The sequence below is a fragment of the Anabrus simplex genome, chromosome 7 (assembly GCF_040414725.1).
Source record: "Anabrus simplex isolate iqAnaSimp1 chromosome 7, ASM4041472v1, whole genome shotgun sequence".
NCBI classification, from domain to species: Eukaryota; Metazoa; Arthropoda; class Insecta; order Orthoptera; family Tettigoniidae; genus Anabrus; species Anabrus simplex.
The window spans coordinates 121,292,522-121,314,651 of record NC_090271.1 but is presented as its reverse complement, the minus strand read 5'-3'; the positions used below and the strand labels follow the sequence as shown (position 1 = coordinate 121,314,651).

Here is a 22,130-nt window from a genome sequence, read left to right as displayed (position 1 = left end):
GTGTGTTTTTTCCTGCATTGGCATTCTTTCTTCTCGCATTCTCATCATGCTCTGAAACCACTTCAGCTTCTCTGAATCAGTCCTGTCATGCAATCTCTGAACATCAACTCTTGTCTTGTCACTTCACTGCATATGCCATCTCACCTGGTTTTTTTCCTGTGATGATTCTCAGAAATCTCATTTCAGTTGCTTGGATCCTACTCTTGCTCCTCTTGGTCATTGTCAAGGCTGGCGAAGTGTATGTCAGTAAATTAGCTGACCGGGAGAGTTGTCCGTGCGGTTAGAGCTGCCCAGCTGTGAGCTTGCATCCGGGAGATAGTGGGTTCGAATTCCACTGTCGGCAACCTTGAAGATGGGTTTCCGTGGTTTCCCATTTTTACACCAAGCAAATGTTGGGGCTGTACCTTAATCAAGGGCATGGCCGCTTCCTTTCCACTCCTAGCACACTCCTATTCCATCGTTGCCATAGGACCTATCTGTGTCGGTGCAACGTAAAGCAAATTGTTTAAAAAAAAGAAAAAATGTCAATTCCAGGCTGTTAAAATCAGCTATGAAGGTGATCACTGTGCCTGACCTTACATAATCTCTCCCCACCTCAAGCCCCGGGGACATCTTGAAACATCTAGAAGAAAACCTCTCACTCGACAGTTAGCTGGGGAGTTTCTGATTTATGTAACTTGATCGTTCATCCTGTATTATCATGATCTGACTTGCATGTTGGTAATTTGTGTATAGATAGATAAAAGCCTTTATTGTCCGTGGAAAAGTTGGGGCTTCTGGCTCTCTCTTAACACTTAACCATATACTGTACATTCTATTTCATACACACGCACGCGCGCGCGCGCACACACACACACACACACACACACACACATACATCTTCATTATAGACTGTTATGCCAGTGTTCAATCTGCAAGCCTCTGTGAATTTACTGACCACCACCACAATCCTGTATTTGTAACTATTTGAAACTACTGTAATTCTGTGGCCTCGTTTAGTGCTATACCTCTTATCTTTAAATCGTTAGAAACTTGGTCTAACCATTGTCGTCTTTTGCTTGAAGCATGTATTCGTAACTGCTAATCTCATACTAGCACAGAAGTCCAGCAAATGCTTCCCGTTCCTATTAGCTTCGATATCATTCCCACATTTATGCATCACTCTTTCGTATCCTTTAGTTCTACTTCAAACTCTTGCATTGAACTCTCCCATTAGCACTATCCTATCCTTGCTGTTGACCCTGACTACAGTGTCACTCAATGCTTCATAAAACTTATCAACTTCATCCTCATCTGCACCCTCGCATGGTGAATACACTCGGACAATTCTTGTCCTAATTCCTCCAAATATTATTTACTTATTAATAATATAAAACTGATTAAAATTTAAAATCCTGTGAACTACAAAACAACAGTAATGTTGAAGACAAAAATAAGAATATAGACATATACTAAAGAAGAAACTTCCTGCTTAATAGATTCAAAGAAATATTAATTTTATTATAAAAACTCGGAGAAATGGAAAAGAATTCAAATAGTAATAATAAAAATATCAAATAAATTTAACTCATTTTTGCATTAATGGATAAAAATTAGCTACTGTGCTTTGTATTAAATGTGTTCTTTTCTAATCGGCAATTACCAATATTTTAAATTTAATTAAATTATTGTTATACATTGGTTAAATAATATCAAAAGCAAATTTAAATAATATCAAAAACAAATTAAGAGAGGAAAGGAGCATAATCAATCTAGATACTAGTATGAAAGTTATAGATTTCATCTAATTTACTGCTGTCCAAGAACTAAATTTGAGGTGCCGTATTAATATTCTCTCTAACTGTGCATTAATCTCATAACATCATTTTCACACACAATCATTCGTTCCACTCAGAGATGTATTGGGCTATATTTGTTATTTCTAAAGCAAGTGTTACCCACAGTCATTCCATGTCTCTCACAAGAAATCAATCAACTTATCTCACTCGCTCTTTCTTTCTAAGAAAAAAACCTACCCCCATGGCACTACAGCCCTGAAGGGCCGTGGCCTACCAAGCGACCACTGCTCAGCCCGAAGGCCTGCAGATTATGAGGTGTCGTGTGGTCAGCATGACAAATCCTCTCGGCCGTTATTCTTGGCATTCTATTCTAGACCAGGGCCACTATCTCACCGTCAGATAGTTCCTTAATTGTAATCGCGTAGGCTGAGTGGACCTCGAACCACCCCTCAGATCCAGGTAAAAATCCCTGACTAGGCCACGAATTGAACCCAGGGCCTCTGGGTAAGAGGCAGGCATGCTACTCCTACACCTTGGGGCTGGCCCTGTTTCTTTCTCCATAACCAAATGGACCTAACACTTCTTCCTTACCAAATCTGTCGTTTCCAAACTGCGCATTGAGATCTCCCGTGACTATCACTTCCACATCGGTGGTTACTTACTCGAGTGTCGCCTATATTTTCCTCACTGTTTCCAGTTTGAGGTACATAAACTTGGATGAAATCTTTCACTCCTTATGTCCTCAGTCATACTCTGATTATTCTATCACTAACGTAGTCTACCCTATCCCCATTTCATCCAGGTTTTTTTTAACAATCACTCCTACTCCATTCTTTGCCTCACCCCTTCCACTCCTGTATAGGGTATACCCTCTACTCATCCTCTTCACTTCCGTTCCCCTCCACTTGACCTCACTCAGTCCCACCATTGCAACATTGTCTTGCAGAAGATGTGACCAAATAGGATGCTTCCCTGCAATTTGGAAGTGTTAACATGATTTGCTGGCATCAGAGAGATTCTCTCCTCGTTTGTCACTGTCAATCCATGAGCACCTCAGTAGTACAACTTAGCAACCATCCTCTCTTGACAAACTAACTGGAAACAAAATGAAAATAAAATTATTATTCAACAAACAAATTTGAATATGAAGTGAAAAATAAGCAGAAATGGACACAAACTCATCAAAAGGCAACATAAGTTCCCTAAATAACAGAATACTTGAAATTGATCTGCTTTTAATTAATCCACTCTCACACATAAAGCAAACGATGAGATGAGCAGTATTCTCATCATTAGCTTGTAGGACTACCGGTTCCAAGTGTTTTGTAGACTGAAGTTCCATTTTAGACCAGAAAGATCATCGGATACTTTGAGGATGTCGGTTACGGTGAATTCAGTAACACATAAACACACTGGAGAGGAGATCTTCCTTCCTTGGGAGCTAAGTATGTAGATCTTCCATGACTTATCCTCACACAAAACACTGGAAAGAGGACTACCACACAACAGTTGTCTTCTTAATTACTCTCAGTTTGTTGAGAGTTCGGACAGCTAGCCCCTCAGACTCCTAGAATGCCAACAAGGTTTGGCATAGGTGAGAACAAATATCCCTAGCAGGTACAGTGGAACCTCAATTCTCCATTTTTGGAGGGCCACGGGTAAAAAAACATTCAACACGGGAAAACAGAAAATTCAGGAACTAACGAACCATCAACAATTTGACTAAACATCACAAAAATGAAATATGTATACTTATAATCTTACAAACACCCCCTAAACCAAACCAAACTACAGCCCCAATGGGCCTTCCGCATACCAAGCGACCACTGCTCGGTCCGAAGGCCTACAGATTACGAGGTAACGCGCGATCGTGTGACGAATCCTCTCGGCCGTTATTCGTGGCTCTCTAGACTGGAGTCGCCTTCTCACCATTAAATAGCTCCTCAATGAAAGGTAATCATAGAATGAGTGAACCTGGAACCAGCCCTCATATCCAGGTAAAAATGCCTGACCTGGTTGCGAATCGAACCCGGGCCCTCCGGGCGAGAGGCAGGCAAGTTAGACCGCGGGGCCGGCTTCAAACATTAATTACCGGTACATGACTTTAAAATCTCAAAATTTTACATTCAGTTTTACCAGGGAAACTTTGTCAGTTTCCTCTGAAAATTTCTTTCAGTTCAGCAACTTTGATCAGCCAAACTCTTCAAAAAAATCTAATACCCGTTACGCCAAGCCAAACAACAATCGACCACAAGTAGTTTTTAATTCTCTAATCTAATAAAATAAAGCAATTAGATACAGAAGCGCCCAACATGATGGCAAAATCCCTTTTTCTTTTTAATCTTCTCTTGTAATTTGTTCACCTGTAGCCTATACTGTTCGGAGTCGGTTTATGGAAATCTTGTACATCGTAAATTAGGCCTACATTGACTTTTAAAGATTATGTTGAACTCGAGAATATGGTTTTGAATCTAAGTAAAGTTCTCAAATGCATTATATTCAATTCTGCCCGTCACTAATCACAATAAAATTGGAAAGAGAAAAAATAGCATTAACACTTTCGTTATTACTGTTATTCGCTACCTTGAGTTCAGCTCGAAAGCGCGCTCGCTGTATAAAGTCAGTACGAGTGCGAAATGATACAAAGTTTTTAAATGTAACGTGCACAAATAAAACGACTGCGGTTTTTAAAACATTTTAAAATACAAAAACGTGAAATTCCCAGTCCTATATTAGGACCAAATCAGTAATAGGCAATCACAAAACCTCCCATGGCTTTATGTATATAAGGTGTAACGGTGGGTGTGCTGTGTACCAACTGATGAGCCCAAAATAGCACAGGGAGGCGAAACGGTGGTAAACAGGAATGAGTAAGCTGGAAAATTTATAATGTCCAATAAAGGACCATTCATGTTGGTATTGTCTGTTATGATCCCGATAACATAATCGTATTCGATAATATTAAGATAGTAATTACTTTAAGAAAGAGCAGTTTCGATTCCTGCCTGAAAGCCCAGTGACTACCGGTATACAGTGCCCTGAGGGAAGTGCCAAAAACCTTTTCAGCGTTACACTTGAAAAAGGTAAAAAAAATAAACATCTAACCCCGGACATAATGCAGATGTTTTGCAAGTACGAACGTTTGACGAAACTCGTTCCGTCTCAAGTAGAGCTTTACAAGTTATCAGAATTATTGTGAAATCCGTATTGAAAGTAATTTATATAAAAAATAGTATAAAATTTTTTCATTATTTGTCTTCTGCCTATTCAATACAATCAATCATAAAATCAAGCTGCCGAAATGTGCTCTGTCTTCTTCCAATTGTTGTGGACACTCTCTGCTTTATGATTTCCAAGGAATCTCTGAACATTACCACCCAAATGCGATGCTAAGATGGTCCCTTATGCAAGTTCACCGCCGATCGCTTTTCCAGAACAGTACTTCCTCAAATTATCGCTATGACGGGATGTTAACACCAAGAACCATAAGTGTCCCATAGCCGGCCTTTCATGAGATACAGTTTCTTGAAAAACGCATGGTCGAGGATTTAGTGTTGATGGGACTGAAATTTCTGGACGGTTGATCCGGGAAATCGTTTCTTCGAGGAACAGATAATGCGAGGTTTTTACAGCATTATTTAATTAGGATGCTTGTGGGACCACGTAAATTGAATGAATAATACGGGAAAACGTAGTTTCCAGGAACGTATAATCGAGGTTCTACTGTATGTTTATCAATCTTTAGAGATTCCTCAGAAATCATAAAGCAGAGTGTGTCCACAACAATTGGAAGGAGACAGCGTGCATTTCGACAGCTTGATTTTGTGATTGATTCTATTGAATAGGTGGAAGAAGTACAGCTTCTTTCACAGCTTGATCTGCTAGTTTGTTGGCTGCAATCCTGCTGACATGACTTGCAGGCCAAGCTAAAGTAATTCTGGTACCAGCTTCACACAACGTGGATGGAAGGTCGTCGTCAGCATAGAACCCCTCCAGCGTGCTGGGTAGGTTGGTGTTGAATGAGCCTTCACCATCACTGTCTGTCCAGAAATGCCTTCTTTCTCACCACTGACTCCCAGTTCCCTCCTATTCTCTCCACATCATCTCTCAGTTGGTGTCGCCATCTGTTCCTAAGGTCTTCTCAGTGGCCTTCTTCCTTTAACCATTCTTTCCAGGCATGCAAGTCTTAAGCTTCTCTTCTATCGAGTCCACTTCCAGTTCCATTCTGATGTCATCGTTCCTTATATGGTCCTTGCGTGTGTGTGTGGTTTTTTGTTTTTTTGTTTTTGAGTAGTTCGTAGGAACTTCATTTCACATGCTAGCAATTTACTAACTTCTCTTTCTTTCAGTGTACAGTACATCGTTCTAAACTGTAAGTGGGAATGGGCACAAAGTATGATTTGTATAGAGTCATCTTGGTTCTCATGGACTTTTTGTTATCCCAAAGTAGATGTCTTACAAGGTTGTAGTACTTGGAACTGCTCTTATGATAATGTTTTCATTCATTTTGAAATACTGTACACCCGTCACAATTACACCGACAATAGATTTGTTTAGTGTTTACAAATGTCACGCATAGAACTCTGGTGCGACATTCTGCAAAGTGTTTTTGGGTGTGTATTTCAGAGTTCCAACTGTTTTTTGCAGTGTACACTTCTTACTATGTCAATTCCTATTTTGAGTTCTTAAAGCACCTTAGCGGAAGTAAAAAATGTAATCAATACCAGATTCAGCTGATTATGATTGCACCACAAACACTCAAAAGTTGTGACCCCTCTAGAGAAGGGTAAGTTGATAGTAAACATTACTGGATATTAAATTCTTTGAATTCTGTACTTGTATAAGCTGTGAATAAAATTAAGAATAATATTCAGAACACATACATTTAGATATCTACATGACCCTGCAGCAGAAACATATAATACCCTTCAAAAGCTAGAATTTAGAAATTCTAGATATTTGTAAGGAAACTACGAAATTGAGCTTGATTAAAATCAAATTACTTTTTTTTAATTAACCCAATGAGTGCTACGCACGAGAACTTTTTTCCTCCTGGTTCACTCTTGAGTGCCGATTTGATCTCTGGCATGTTCTGCCATCTGGTGGGCATTATTTAGAACTAATTGATCACGGCTTATAGCCTCGGGAAGTAACTTACAAAGCATTTTGTAGACATCTGTGGAGCTCATCTGTGATATAAACAAGCATGGCGGAACAAGATAGTTGCTCTCGCAGCGATGTTATTTTAGATCAAAGAATCTTTCAGTTATTAACCACAGCGGGAAGTGATGATAAAGATGATGATTTTAATTAATTGTTAAGCGATTTTGAATGTGAGAGTGATACATAGAGTGCTGAAGATATTGTAATTGAGAAAGAAATAGAACCCCCTTCTAAACGAAGGAAGATAAACATGGTGAATTCAAAAACTATTTCATCACTATTTTTGTGGTGGACAGATTACTTTTCTCCACCAAAATTTCAAGAAACTATGACAGACTCTGGGCCAAGTAGTGTTTGATGACAACCCCAAAATTATTGATATTTTAAAAACTATTCTGCCAGTGTAGTTGCTGCAGCTGGTTGTTGATGAAACAAAATCTGTCACAAACAACTGGTGGAAAACATTGAGCTGTTACCACATTCCAGGTTTAGAAAGTATTTAAAAATATCAACTTGTGTACTCGTAAGGAGTTTCATGTATTAGTTGCCTACAGATTTTAAGAAATAATTTTATTTTGGGTTTGGGCTTGGAGGCACTTTCAAGATCAAACACTTTTTAAATGCACGACCAACAATTCTTCATGTAATGTTCGGAGACAATGCTAGAATTTTGAAAGTTTCACTTAGTGGAATTTTTAGCAGAGATTCTGCAGCAATAGCATCCATCAGAAGATAGTATCCTTCATAGAAGGTCAACAAATTATCCACGACTTCTATGAAATATGTTGTTTTACAGGTGTTTTAGTACAATAGTATAATACACTCCCCAGAATCCAACCTAGGCAATAGAGCTGAAATATGCTGCAATCAGAAGTGATACTTTGTACTATTAACCTTTGAGTGCTGAGTTACCAGTTGACTGTTTGGTACCTCAGTGCTGAGTTTTTTCATTCGTATGTAAAAAGAATTGTAGAAGCCTCAATGTTTAACTTTTCAGTGGGGGTGATTAGCTTAATATATTTATACGTGCTGATTCTTTATAACCCTAAATGCTAATGGAAAATCCTACATTTAAGTTCAATATTATTTTGAGTGAAAACCGAATTACATTTTTTATGCCCACGTGTACATCATCTTTATACGAAGTAAAGAGCCCAAAATAAAATTATTTCCTAAAATCTGTAGGCAACTAATACATGTAACTTCTTACATATCTATAAGCTGATATTTCTAAATATTTTCTAAACCTGGAATGTGGTGACAGCTTAATGTTTTCCACCAGTTTTTTGAGATACCGATTTGTTTCATCAACAACCAGCTGCACCAACTCCACTGGCAGAATAGTTTTAAAAAATCAAAAGATTTTGGGGTTGTCATCAAACACTACTTGGCCTCCAGAGTCTGTCACAGTTACTTGAAAGTCTGGTGGAGAAAAGTCATCCGTCTGCCACGAAAATAAATAGTGTTGAAATAGCTTTTGAACTCGCCGTGTTTTTCTTCTTTCGTTTAAAAGGAGGATTTATTTCTTTCTCGCTTACAATATTTTCAGCATTCTCTGTATCATTCTCGCTTAACAATTCATTAACATCATCATCATCACTTTCCGCTGTGGTTAGTAAGAGAAAGATTCTTTGATCCGAAATAACATAGCTGTGAGAGCAACTAGCTTGTTGTTCCGCCATGCCTTTTTACATCACTGATGAGCTCCACAGACGTCTACATAAAGCTCTGTAAGTTACTTCCCAAAACTATAAGCTGTGAACAGTTAGTTCTAAATAATGCCCAACAGCAGTGTTGCCAACTTATATTTTCAAGATCCGCTAAATACTACTGAAAATCTGCTAAAATTCCGCCAAAATATTCGATCTCAAATAATAAGCAATAAAAGTGAGATATAATAATAATAATAAAAGTAAATATCTGCACTCACCTGATCTGTGAGTTTCACTGGGATTAACCCCCTCCCTGCGAGCTGGCGGGCTAAAACTTGTAGACGTTTTAGTGCCAGGTGCAAACTAGGTGAATCCCCTACCTCAAGAGCCACACACAGAATAGTCCAGTTCAAACGGTCTTCCTTCATAGCATAAATATAAATGTTACTCTCTCACTGTTTCATTATCTGTCGTCATTCGTCAGCTAAGAGATAAGTACCCTTTTCCAATGCATTACAAATTTATGATACCATGATCTCATAACATCAAATCCAAATAACGTGTTTTCCTGATGCGACTACTAGCTCCTGACAAGAAATACGGAATAGCTCGGAGACAGACTGGAGTATAAATTTTTAAAAAAAGTAAAATGGATAAAACACTAAATTCCGCTATAATAAATCTAGAATTCCGCCAAAAAATCCGCTGTCCGCTAAATTATACTTTTCTCCGCCGACAGTCTTCTAATTCCGCCAAATTTAGCGGAAAATCCACTAAGTTCGCAACACTGCCCAATAGATGGTAGAGCATGCCAGAGATCGAATCGGCACTTGAGAGTGAACCGGAGAACTCGAATAAATTTAAGTTCTCGTTCACCGTCTGTAGACGGGCGTAGGCGGGCTTAGCACTCATCGGGTTAATGTTCAAGTGATTAATGATCCTATGATCCTAACCTCCAAATCAGGGAGTTGTTCTGGTCAGGTACTGTAAACGACAGTATAATATAATTACTTCCCAAATTTGAGCATGGTTTGAGTGGGGACAATTTACAAAGGGATCCTGAACAATATGGAAAGGATGTTACAGAGGTCTGTAACAGGTGGGTTTCCTATTTATAGCTGAGGAATGTGTTTCAAATGTTGAAGCGACCTTTTTATGCAGATTTCACATGCCGTATTTTACAGCTGTATACAAAGTCAAACAAAATTGCATTAGAGTACACTCAAAATCTGCTTGGTTTCAAAGATATTAGACATTTATCAATCATCTCCCTTGATGAATTATCCCAATCCGTAATTCCTTTTCCTAGTATATGCCCCAATTTGTCCTCTTGAATTCCCACTTTTTCTTCATTTTATGATCTTCCTACTCTCTTTTGTCTTCATATTATCATCCTTCCTACTTTTAAAAGCTCCGCTCAAGCTTAATCGTTTACTAATCTCATTCCAAGCCATCTCTCCTCTGGCAGCTCGAAACATTTAATCTAGCTGTTCATCTCCTTACTTCCAAGTCTTCCCAGCCCAAAGTTTGCAACATTTTCACTACAGAATATAGGTCTACATTACTGTAAATTTTATAGTCTGTGTAAATATGTGTAGAGTTGGGTATTTTGAACTGTAGGGCTGGGGTTTTGCAATTCCCAATGAACTCCTTTTAAGAAGAGGACTTTCAGAATGTAAATTTTCTTTGTCTCAGCATCTGCTTCTTCTGGTTGGCCTTTATACTGCTCAAATCTGATGGTTGGTTCTATCACATACCGTAGCCTTTTTTCTTGCTGTTTTCAAGAGCAATCATATCTATGTGTCTAGTGCTGCCACCTGATGACCTGGACTTCATAAATGGTATAACCTTTCCTCCGTAGTTCATCCATGATTAAAGATCCTATTCGTTGGTGCCGATAATTTCTCAGTGCTCCCTCTTAATCTTAATCTGTCACTGCCTATAGATTCACACTTTTCATTACTCTCGCAGGAGTTAATGTGTTAATGAACATTTCTCGGGAAAAGTTCAAGAAATGCAAGAATCAATACATTGTTCAATTTTTAACACAGTATTTATTAACAACTTGACATATATATTTAGCAATTGTTGATGAAACCGGGTCTGAATCTACATGAATGCAAAAACTTACTTATGGTGGCTTCGAACGTTTTCTTTCACAACTTTTTCCTATTGCATCAATAAAGGGTGCCATCTACTTTACCAGCCATGTTAATGATGCCCATTCTAAGCCGAGGGACTTTTCTTGAACCAGGCAAAAAGTTTTGAAAGGTCTGTTGCAATCAGGTAAATACAGTGAATCCAAAGCTTTCTCATTTCTCAACGGGTATATGGACTTTTCTGCTGGGGTAATAATCACACTGGAGCTTTCAAATTCTGTGGGTATTGTCGCCATAAGACCTATCTGTGTCTGAACAGCGTAAATCAAATTGTAAAAAAAAAAAAAAATCTGTGGAATGGATGGTTATAGTTATGTTATCTAAGATATATATGTTTTTAATTTTCTTTTTAAAAACTGTTACAGGCTGAATTGGAGACCCAGGTGTTTGAAAAACTAGCAGCCATGCTGAAGGTAATGGAGAAGAAGTCTGGCAAGGAGTCGGACAAAGATGTGAACAGAGTTAACGAACTCATCAAGGTAGGATTGATCTTGAAGATGTCCATTTAGCAGCAATAATTTTATGAAGTTTTGTACATCACAAAAACCACTGAGTATTACTCTTTGTAACACCAGGACAGTGAAATCACTTTAATATCAGTTCAAATTTATAGTTGATTTGAGTTTTCTGAATCACTTGATGTTCAGTTGAATTTGCTTCAGTTGGAGGCCTTTTCTTTTTTCAATGATTCAGAGTTTGCTCACTTGTGTTGTTAGAATAGTAACTCCGTAATTGGAGTTCCTCTTTTTGTTACATTTTGTAAAAAGTGCTATGATACCCGTCTGCTCCTCTCTCTCTCACGTCGAATTGTATGTACCAGCATCTTCGACATCAATAATGGTATTGATAAAATCTTACATATAATTTTTAATCCTTTCCACTCGAATGTCGAGGTCTGCTCGACTGACCGCTTGAAAACTCAAATGTCAAGTCAGTTGGACATGTGCCTATGCAGAAAGGCAACTGCACATGTGCTGATCTCTCTCATCAAACCTCTGAATTTCTACGAGTAATCTTTTCCCAATACAGCTAGATATTCCATAGTGTGGCCCAGCTCTTGCTATCATGACATCAACAAGAAGATCGTGTTCATTGCAGAAGGATAAAAATATTCATAATCCCGATAGCAACATTGAGGATACGGTACTAAGAACAAGGATCTCTGTGTAAACATTTTGTCAGCTTGTTTCCCATGGTAGTGGGTATAAGGACTGTAGCAATAGGAAAGTCAAAAGAGCGTGCCACGAAACCACTTACCTTTGTGAAGCTTGTTCAGATAATTTGGCTTTGCACCCTGGGGTTTGTTTCAAAAGGTTTCAAACACTGAAAAACCATGAAACTCAGCAGGACACAAGCATAAGTGTTTGAATAAATTGTTTATATATTTTGTTGTGTGTTCTTAACACAATGCTGTCTGCTCACGTATCAGTACGTGTTTCCAAGCACGGTGCTCTGCAGCCGATCACGTATGAATACGTTTGTGCAAGTCTGTCTTCTGATGCCATCTAACGGTTATTGAAGAACTATTTGGAGATTTACGTTGATGTGCCTAAATGGTAGAAAATCTACGCTTCTTTTAGTAATGGTTTTGCCCGTTTTAGTGCGTCAGTGGCATTTGTTTTTGCCTTTGAATATCTTCCGTGTATCCATCAACGCTAGTAAACAAAAATGGCAGCGCCGGTAAACAAAAACAGTGGACTGACTCCTGGTGATACTATACATGATTTATACGCTGAAAATTTGTCATATGTTTCCCGTAATTGTGAGGAGAGTGAAGATGAATTGTCTAATGATAATTCTAGTGCTACTGCCATGCATTTATGTGGAAGTGATGCGTTGAATGACACATTTATTGCACCATGCGAGCAATGACCTGATGCTTCAGATAGCAAAGATGGTCTAGATGTAAGTACTGTTGATAGTATTCTCCCTATTTCTGGCAGTGAGTGGCCTAACAGGATATACTGTTTTTGGAGTCTTTCTCGTGGACGCCTGGCATTAATACTTCGCTGAGTGAACCTGAAAATATAGATTGTGATGTCAAGTTGTTCATTTGAATGATTTGTTGGCGTATATGGTGGAGGAATCTAACAGATATCATTACCAAAATGAACCGAAATATAAAATCTCACCAAAAACTTTAAAGTGGACAGATATAACTGTGAATGAACCTAAAATTATTAAATTATGATACCCTGCAATAACTCCAAGTCTCTGCCAAAAACTTCCGGCCACAGGGGCCAGTTATACGTCAGATGGGCCGGACAGCAATGTGTTAAGACACAAATAAGTTTAACACATTTTTCTGCCACAAATGCATACGAGTGGGCTGAAAATAAAATGTCTTAACTAGCGAGTGGAAAGGATTAAAACAAACCTTTTGAAATTGTAGTACAAGATTGTGTTTTTGAAATTGGTGATGCATCATGTGTATGTCATCAGATATTTCAAAATGTTTTGTGTACTCTTCCAGAAAAATATGAATTTCTAGTTTCCTCAAGCAATTTTTGATAAGCATGTTTGTAATATCGTATAATCTCAAATACCACCCGCCATCGAATAAGACCCGCACCCTTATTTTTAAAGAACAACATTTTAAAAATAAATGAAGTCAAAATTATTTACAGTCTTTGCTAACACACATCTAATGATAAGAAAATACAAATAAAAGTAAACAAACATTTCCAGAACAATATCCAACAAGTTCATTCATCATAATAATCATAATCATCATCAGTACCAACTTCGGAACTTTCATCACCATCACCTTCCCACAAAATGTTGTCATCACTGCCATCCATAGCATTAGAAATGCTACATTTCCTGAAGCTCTTCCGTATGAGGTCTCCAGGGATACGATTCCATGCCGTCAAAATCCACGAACACAGCAACTGAACTTCCAGGTACTGAATGCGACCAGTTGTCAGTGTGTGATTATGAGCTGCCATCCATTCTGTATAGAGCTGTTTCAAGACTGCTTTAAATGGACGGTTCACACAAATATCCAGCAGCCGTAGCATAGACGTCATCCCGCCTGGAATGACTGCTAGGTCGGTTTTCCCATCCTTGATATGTTTCTTCACAGCATCTGTTGCGTGGCTGCAGTAACTGTCGAGAACAAGCAAGCTCTTTTGTCTCAATAATGCGCCAGGGTGACGTTGCCAGACGTACTTTACCCAGTCTTCCACAAGTGAACTGTCCAGCCGGAGTTCTGAGATCTGGCGATAACACCAGCGGGTAGATTTTTAGGCAGCTTCTTTCGCTTGAGAACAATGTACGGCGACAATTTGGTTCCATCGGCGAGAATACACAACATTACCGTACACCGTTGTTTTTCATTACCACCTGTTCTAATGGTAACACTTTTCGCATCCTTAACATTTACAGTCCTGTCCACTGGCATTTCAGAGTAGACTGGCGTCTGATCTGCATTGCCAATTTGGGAGAGGGAATATGCATTTTCCTTCCGCAACCGAATTATGTGACGCTGAAACGACAATAACTTCTCATCGTAGGCACCAGGAAGACGCTGTGAAATTGAGGTACGCCTTCGTAGCTCAAACCATTTCTTTTATAAAAATTACAAACCCATCCTCGGCTTGCCTTAAACCCTTCCGATGAAAGTTCCTTTGCGGTCTCTAATGCCTCTAGCTGACACATTTCGGTTGACACACCATATCCCAATTCCCGCCTTTCTTTCACATATTTATAGTTTTTTTTTTCAGTTTCTGGAAACTGTACACTCAGTCCACGATAAGCTCTACGATCACCACTACATGTTAATAGCACATTTTTCTTCTTTCCCCAGTCGCGAATACACAACTCGTCAATATTGTATTTCCTACCGGTGGCACGATTTCCAATAAATTCGGCTTCCCAAACTACTTTCAGTTTCTCACTCACAGTAAAAGATCGCAAACACTTTGTAGAATTCATGTTGATACTCCGAGAACGTGCGCGAGACTGATGCCAAGCGCGGATATAGCGTATACTGAGAGCGGAGAGAGCATTGTTGCCAAGCCGCGCCAGCGGTGATGCGCGATTCACGCGCATTCGGAAAGATAAATTTTCCAAAATTTTAAATAAGACCTGCATCAATTTCGGAAGTGATATTTTTGAAAAAACAGTGCAGGTGGTATTCGAGATTATACGGTGAATATCTGTAAATTTTGGAGCATTTAGAAACTGATATTTTATACTTCCAGGTTATAGGATGTTCTTAGATCACATCATGCAGTACAGGTCTGTGTAAATTAATTGGAACGCAGCAATAAAGTACTCACTTTTTTTTTTTCAGTTAATTACATAATACATACCGTGAAAACCTTCTAATAGCTGATATGTCCTCCTTTATGTTTTATAAGTTCTTTCACATTATTTGGCTTTGATTCCACAAGCTTTGTGAACATATTTTTCAATTCATCGTCATGAAACCACACTTTAATTAGAGACTCTATCATGCGTACTTTGATAGGACAGTCAAGTTTTGCAAGTTTCCTTTTGCAAATAGCCTTCAATTTTTCTATGGAATTTGTCAGGAGAGTTCCCTGGCCACTCTAAACTATGAATATAGGTCTCTATGAAAAATTTTTTCTCTTTCTTTGAAGTATGGCAAGGAGCCAGATCTTGCTGGGCAATTCCATCACTGTCTGGAAACCTCTTCTGCAGCTTGGAAACACTCTTCTTTGTAGTATTTGGATGTACTGGTCAGATTCCATCATCCCTTCAACTGGTACTAAGAGCCCCCAAAACAACATCTGCATGGGGTGTTTTAGTCTGTTGCCAATGATATTTAGTTATTGCCCTTTTTTTGCTCGGCTTACATATTGCCTCTGCACTTGAAAATAACTTTCATCAGAGAAAAGAACTATCTTCCATTGTCCAGTCCTGATGACTGCATGCCCACAAAGGACGTTTCTTGCACATTTCTCTTGTTAGAAGGTGTTAGTTTACTGGTTTGCAGGCTTTCCTTCCAGCTAATAGAAGTCTCTATTGAGGGTTTCCTGACTGTCTGACTACCTCTACAAACATATAAATCTGCATTTAACTTGTAAAATCTGAATATCTGCATTTAAAATGGAAATTATGAAAATTAACATTCATTAAATAAAATACACACTCGTCGAACCCTGTACTCACACTTACTTGTTACCTGCTTACTTACACATACGTTATTTGAAGGGCGCCAGCTGTCACTCAGTACAGCAATAATAGAATGAGACTCTTGACTATCTCTAGGGTGTGGGGTAATAAGCTTACTTTTGACAACATACCATATAAGTTCTGGGAAAAGGAGATTGGCGTTCGGTTTCCCCATTAATTTTGAGGTTGAGATTGGCGTTCGGTTTCCCCATTAATTTTGAGGTTAAGATATTTTACTTTCATTGAAATAAAACTCTGAATTCGTTTGATAGAACAATATATATTCTTTAAATAATATATCAAAAAATAGTGAGTCTTGTTGCGATAAAACAGATGAGAATATGAAATTATGACATTACAACTGAAAGAAACTAGGCATGAATTTGAATTCTTCTTGACCGGACATTTAACAATTTATACGAAATATTTCCCTCACTGATTCACTTGACTGTACCTTCAACACTTTTAGTGTAATTACGACGTATTCCTTTGATCTGGTCTTTACTGTAGATGTGTCACGCCTAACTTGGTGATACATCCTTGTGACTGCTTCTTCTCCATATCATCTGACTTCTTTGTAAGTCAATATGGTATGACCTCTTGGCAGGTCCAGGGTTGCCCTCTCTGACTTCATGGTAAGCCCTTGCGTCCGTGTCTTCAACTAAGTGACGGACCAACCTCTTGGTCTCACTCTCTCAATGACCAATAATTAATGGCTCACTGAGTCTTCACCATCTCTCGTTCACACTGGTTGACTGACCAACTAAGGCCTCTTGATCTAGTAGACTTCTTCACTGTACTGCATCCGTATAACTAATGACTGACGCTACAATATGCACCCACCTTATATAGACATTGGTTGACACCGCTACGTAATCTCCAGAAATAACAATGACATACTCCCACAACGCGGCAAATATTACATACAGTGGTGAAATAGCCCTGCGGCGGCTGACACTCTGAGCGCATATTCTAAATAAATACGATGACATAGCCATGGCGCGGCGATGACTTGACAGAATCGCCACTAATCTTGCACAATGTCCCAACGTCACACCCAATCTCTGATATATACAACAATTCTCACTGTACAGGTATTGAGTGTTTTTCTACACATACGTATATATGCATACATCTAAGTACAATCTTGCAAGCAACAGGCAATTGCAAAATCGAATTGAATAAAACGGATAATTACAATAATAGTAACAATATCACAGATAACATAATAATACGGACATAATAATAATAATAATAATAATAATAATACAGATAAAATCATACAAAAATAAAATTTCAGATATCCTCTTGTAACGGGATTTGAACCGTTACACTATGGCAAAAATTAGAAATGTGCAGATTCACTCCCCTTTCCCCCAATTAATGTGCCAAGTCCACAGCAGTTAGCCTAGGGTTTAATTTACTTCTCCTGAGGAGAAAACGATCATCAGTTGGTGTCATTTTCTTTTCCCTGCCACAGTTCCCCATTTTCTTCAGTGAAATTGATCCAGTTTGTTTGTACCGCTGAATAATTATACTTTCAGTGCTTACACCGACACAAAATTTAGTAGCTAACTCTCTTTGTGTCATACAAGTATTTTGAGATAATGCTATAATCACACTACGCTTCCTGTGAGTTACTGTTATTAGTTATTTCAAGGTCCGTCTTGTCGGTACAATTCAAAATCTAGTATATATACTAATACATCAAATACATAAATATATATAAGTGCATGTTTCAAGAATTAAAATTCTCTTCGTCAGCTTACAGATTAAAATCATATGCATGTAAAAGACCTTATTTAAAACTTTTAATGTCCTAACAAAAAACTGATTAAAAACAATACAACAACAACATTAAAAGTTCAAACATGAACATCTGTAAGCTGAAGAGAATTTAAATTCTCGAAACATGTACTTATATATATATATTTATTTGTTGTATCAATATACATACTAGATTTTGAATTGTACCAGCACGTCAAAAATCCTCCAAAGTGATTCATTTCAACATAAATACCACTTTTATCCACAACAATCACCACACAAATTAAACAGCACTGAATAACAGTGCAAATAACATGTACAGAGCACGGAAACTAAGAATAAGTAATGCGTAGCACACTGTCGCTAACCGTTTGGAAAATAATTAAATTCCATTGTTTTGATTAATTTACATGGGACTGTGTGTTCCTTTATTCAAGAACTGCATTCTAAACCCTGAGCAACACTAGTATGGAATTCTTGAACAAATTCTTCAAGAAGAAAAATATAGTTTTGAACTGTTGTTTTGTATGTAGGATGAGATCAGTCTGTCTCTCTATCTAAGAGAAAGAATAGCATTTGACTGGTATGAAAATGGGAAAACACAGAAAACAGTCTCCAGAGCTGCTGTCACTGAGATTCAAACCCATCATCTCATGAATGCAAGCTCACAACTAGAGTAAGATTTAGCATGCTGTTGTTTTATGTACGTTATGTACAGTATTTGAAACGTCAGCAAACTGTAAAAAAATGGACACAGTTATTTATAGTTTTCTAAGTGTTACATTTCATGTTTCAACAGAATGAAAAGCTTATAACTTCTATTAATCATGTTGAGACTGAAAAATGACTTCCTTATTAAAATACCTTGCATAGGATACATAAAAGAGCAACATGGTTCAACCCGGAATAAAAATAAATAATTGAATCTTACTCTTCCAAACTTCTGAACTATTGAAGAAGTTCAGGACTGCATTTAGGAAGATATACTGTATTTACTCGCATATTAGATAAACCCACTCCCCTACCCGCTTTTCGGGATGAAGAAAATTAACCAAAAATCTGGCATCCAAGACCCCCCAACGTAATTCGTCAGAGAAGATCGATGATTCCGCTTCGAAGCGGGTACAAGTCTTACTGCAGCTCTGATGACATCACACAAATTTGTGAATAATTTTGTCTGTACGATCCACGCAATGAAAATGCGTCGAAGTCATGCCGTACATCTGTGTTTCATAGTTAAGAAATGTTTGCCTCCGTAGCGTAGGCCTACTGCAGCTCTGATGATGTCACACAGATAGGTGAATAGTTTCATATCCGACCCGCAGATTGCAAGCATGCATCAGTCATTCTGTATGTCTGTGTTTTGTAGATAGAATGTCTGCCAGCATAATGGTTAGCACAATTAGGTGCCGTTCATGGGAGTTTTGAGTTCTATTCCCAGTACCATACTGCTAGAGATTTACGAATGGCAGGAAGGTTGATACGCGGTAAAAATGGTACTTGTAACTCTCCTCCGCTGGGGGGCATCTGAAAAGAGAAAAGAGCTGCACCACTTCGGGTTTAGTTGAGAAATATTCACAGTTGTTGCTATTAATGTAGCAGGCGAGATCATTAACAGCGTGATCGTTTAATATCTCGTAACTCGGGCCAGTATAGGTAGTTTTTGGAGAGAAGTAAGTTTAAAACGTGATAAAAACTATCCAATCATAATGATTGTATTACTCGCCAACGTACCTAACAAATAATAGTAATAATAATAATAATAATATTCATTTTATGTCCCCACTTTTAGCGATTTTTGGAGACGCCAAACAAAACATAATAGGGTATGCGTTAATAAAAAAATGGAGACAACAAATGCACGGAATTAATCATTATGATGATAAAATGCATATCCATAAATGCGGAAAACTTTCCTATTATTTATTTTTATTCTTTCCATCGTGGAACTTCTGGCACTATCCAGACAATAGCATACCTAACCTAAACAATGTGGTCTCTCTTTCTCATTTACAGCTGTTTAAGTAAATCCTGATGTGATAAATGTAGAAAACAAACATGACATATACTTAAAAATAAGGGTGTGGCTTCCATCAGCTGCAGTTATCAAAAGAATGCTTCCAGTCACTCTGTATTATATTCAGAAGTACAACTCATATATAACATACGCTAGTTATCAACTGGTGGTTTGGTACGCTTTCTATAGCACGGCTTTATTTGGAAGGAATGTCTTCTACTACTCATACACCAACTGGAAATATCAGAGACCATCTCCAGAAACCATTTGGGAATAGATTCACACTGTTTGGACTCTATAGTCGGAAACAAAAATAGTTTTAAAAGGTTCAAAAAGATGGGATATTGAATGCTCTCGATTGCAGTGCGTAGCTGACGAAGTGGCAGTGAAGGTGACTTCGCTTGGAATGATGACACGGCGGTAGCAGGGAAGTTAGCGGTGCAAGATGAAAATTCAAATGAAAGCAGTGATCCGGTTTACTCAGGTTTGCTGTGTGGTAGACTTACTGCTCAACTGATGGAGATAAGTGACAGGCCATTAAGTTATTTTGTATCAATATTACATATGATAATACAATACCCTTTTCTCCAAGGGGTCGGGTATGAAGTGAACCAAATCTTCGTAACAAGTTTTTATGACCATATGCCCTTTCTGACGTCAGCCTCATCAGAGGAAATAATGAGATGAAACAAATGGCGTGATATGAGTAACTAAAACTGACTATATTTACTTTATATGTAGGCCCAGAAGTAGTGTTCAGCATTTATTGTCCTTTTACATTTAAAAATACTGCCTTCCAACAAAAATAGTGTAGAATCTTTACATGTACAATTTATAGTTCTTTATAACCTAGAAGTCATGTGTTCACTGCACTAAACTTGAAGTTATCGCACATTGGATCTTCCCTTTATTTTTTTGGCTGTAAAGGCAGGGAGAAAGAGGGGTCTAATACGCGAGTAAATACAAAATGCAATGCAATGCGAGCAATCTTGAATTTATGGTTGATAGGCCGTATAAAATTTCCTTATAGATGACATTAGTTGCTTTCCTCCTGATGTGTGTATGTAGCTCAGTTTAATGTTTTTCCAAGGACAAGCAGGTTCAGGATAAAGAAAGAACGGATGGCATACAGGAATGGTGTAGTAGGAACAGCAAAGGAATGTCAAGAGCAGCTGTATGTAAAGATGGGAAAAAGTAAACTTGGTGGAATGATGAAGTGAGAGCAGCTTGTGAATGTAAAAAGAAAGCGTATCAGAAATAGCGCCAAACAAGAACTGATGCAGACAGGGAATTGTACTTAGATGAAAGAAACTGAGCGAAACTAATTGTTGTTAGTTTTTTTGTGTGTGATGGTGGGTTTGTTTTTTGTGATTGGTTTTACATCATACCGGCACAGATAGGACTTGCGGGAACAATCAGATAATTGTTGAATCTAAGAAGAAGTCGTGGGAAGATTTCAGTAATAACCTTGAAAGGCTAGGTCAAGCGGCAGGGAAACCTTTCTGGACAGCAATAAAAATTCTTAAAAAGGGAGGGGAAAGTAAATGAATAGTATTTTGGGTAATTCAGGTGAAATCATGTTAGATCCCAGAGAATCACTAGACAGATGGAAGGAATATTTTGAAAATATTCTCAACGTAAAAGAAAAGGGGTATGAGGGAGGAGTTGGAGAGTTTGAGAGAGATAATTAGGATTCTCTGTCTCACAGAAGACAGGAATGAAGATAGGCCTCCCTCAAACATTGTACAGGTTACAGTAGGTGTACAAGAGGGAGAGGAAGGAAAAGGGGGGGGGGGGGGGAGTTATAGAAGACAGGTGGTCTAATGTTCTAAGGGGAAGGAGATTGCAGGCTAAGGGCTCTATTCAGGATCAGAATTCAGGACACGTGCCTGTGCGAAATCGGTACGAGCCACTCCAGGTATAGCAACAGGGGGAAGATGAGGAACAGGGAACTGTTGCTGAGATGTGTGGAAGTAGGAGGAAGGGAAAATTTAGGAAAGGGAAATGTAGAGTAGAGGATAGGAAAAGACAGGTGGAACAGGGTCATGGGAAGGAGAAAAGGGAGGAGGAAGTAACTTCTGCAGCTATCAGGAAAGATAGGACTGACCAGGAGGGGAGGGGATCAAATGAGATAGGTAGGGTTGAGGCTCTGGTCATAGGGGATTCCATAGTTAGACATGTGGGGAAAGTGTGTGGAGGAAAAGGAATCAGGGCAGTGTGTTGCCTTTGCTGGCAGGACCTAGTGTTTACAGTGCACTAAGTCTTCTGGTATGGGCTAGAGCAATTTTGTTACTTTCATTGATCTGTCTCTGTCTGTCTTATCCTTGGCTTTGACAAAATGAGAGTGACTGAGGTATGAGCGATGCTAGTAATGCCATTCCTTACGCAGCCAGTCCCTGCTATGAATGGTGTGAAAATATTGATCATAGGGTCGGTTGGTGCATGCATTTCA

At 38.4% G+C, this 22,130-nt stretch overlaps 1 protein-coding gene across 2 annotated transcripts in view; it reads left to right on the top strand.

Moving 5' to 3' along the window:
• The window catches only part of Sap130 (Sin3A-associated protein 130), a 284,469-nt gene that overhangs the window by 244,913 nt on the left and 17,426 nt on the right, over positions 1–22,130 (top strand). For both annotated transcript variants that reach the window (XM_067151303.2, XM_067151302.2), the window contains one exon: positions 11,118–11,231. In XM_067151303.2, coding sequence (XP_067007404.2) covers positions 11,118–11,231 — 114 coding nt within the window. The remainder of the gene's footprint in view (positions 1–11,117; positions 11,232–22,130) is intronic.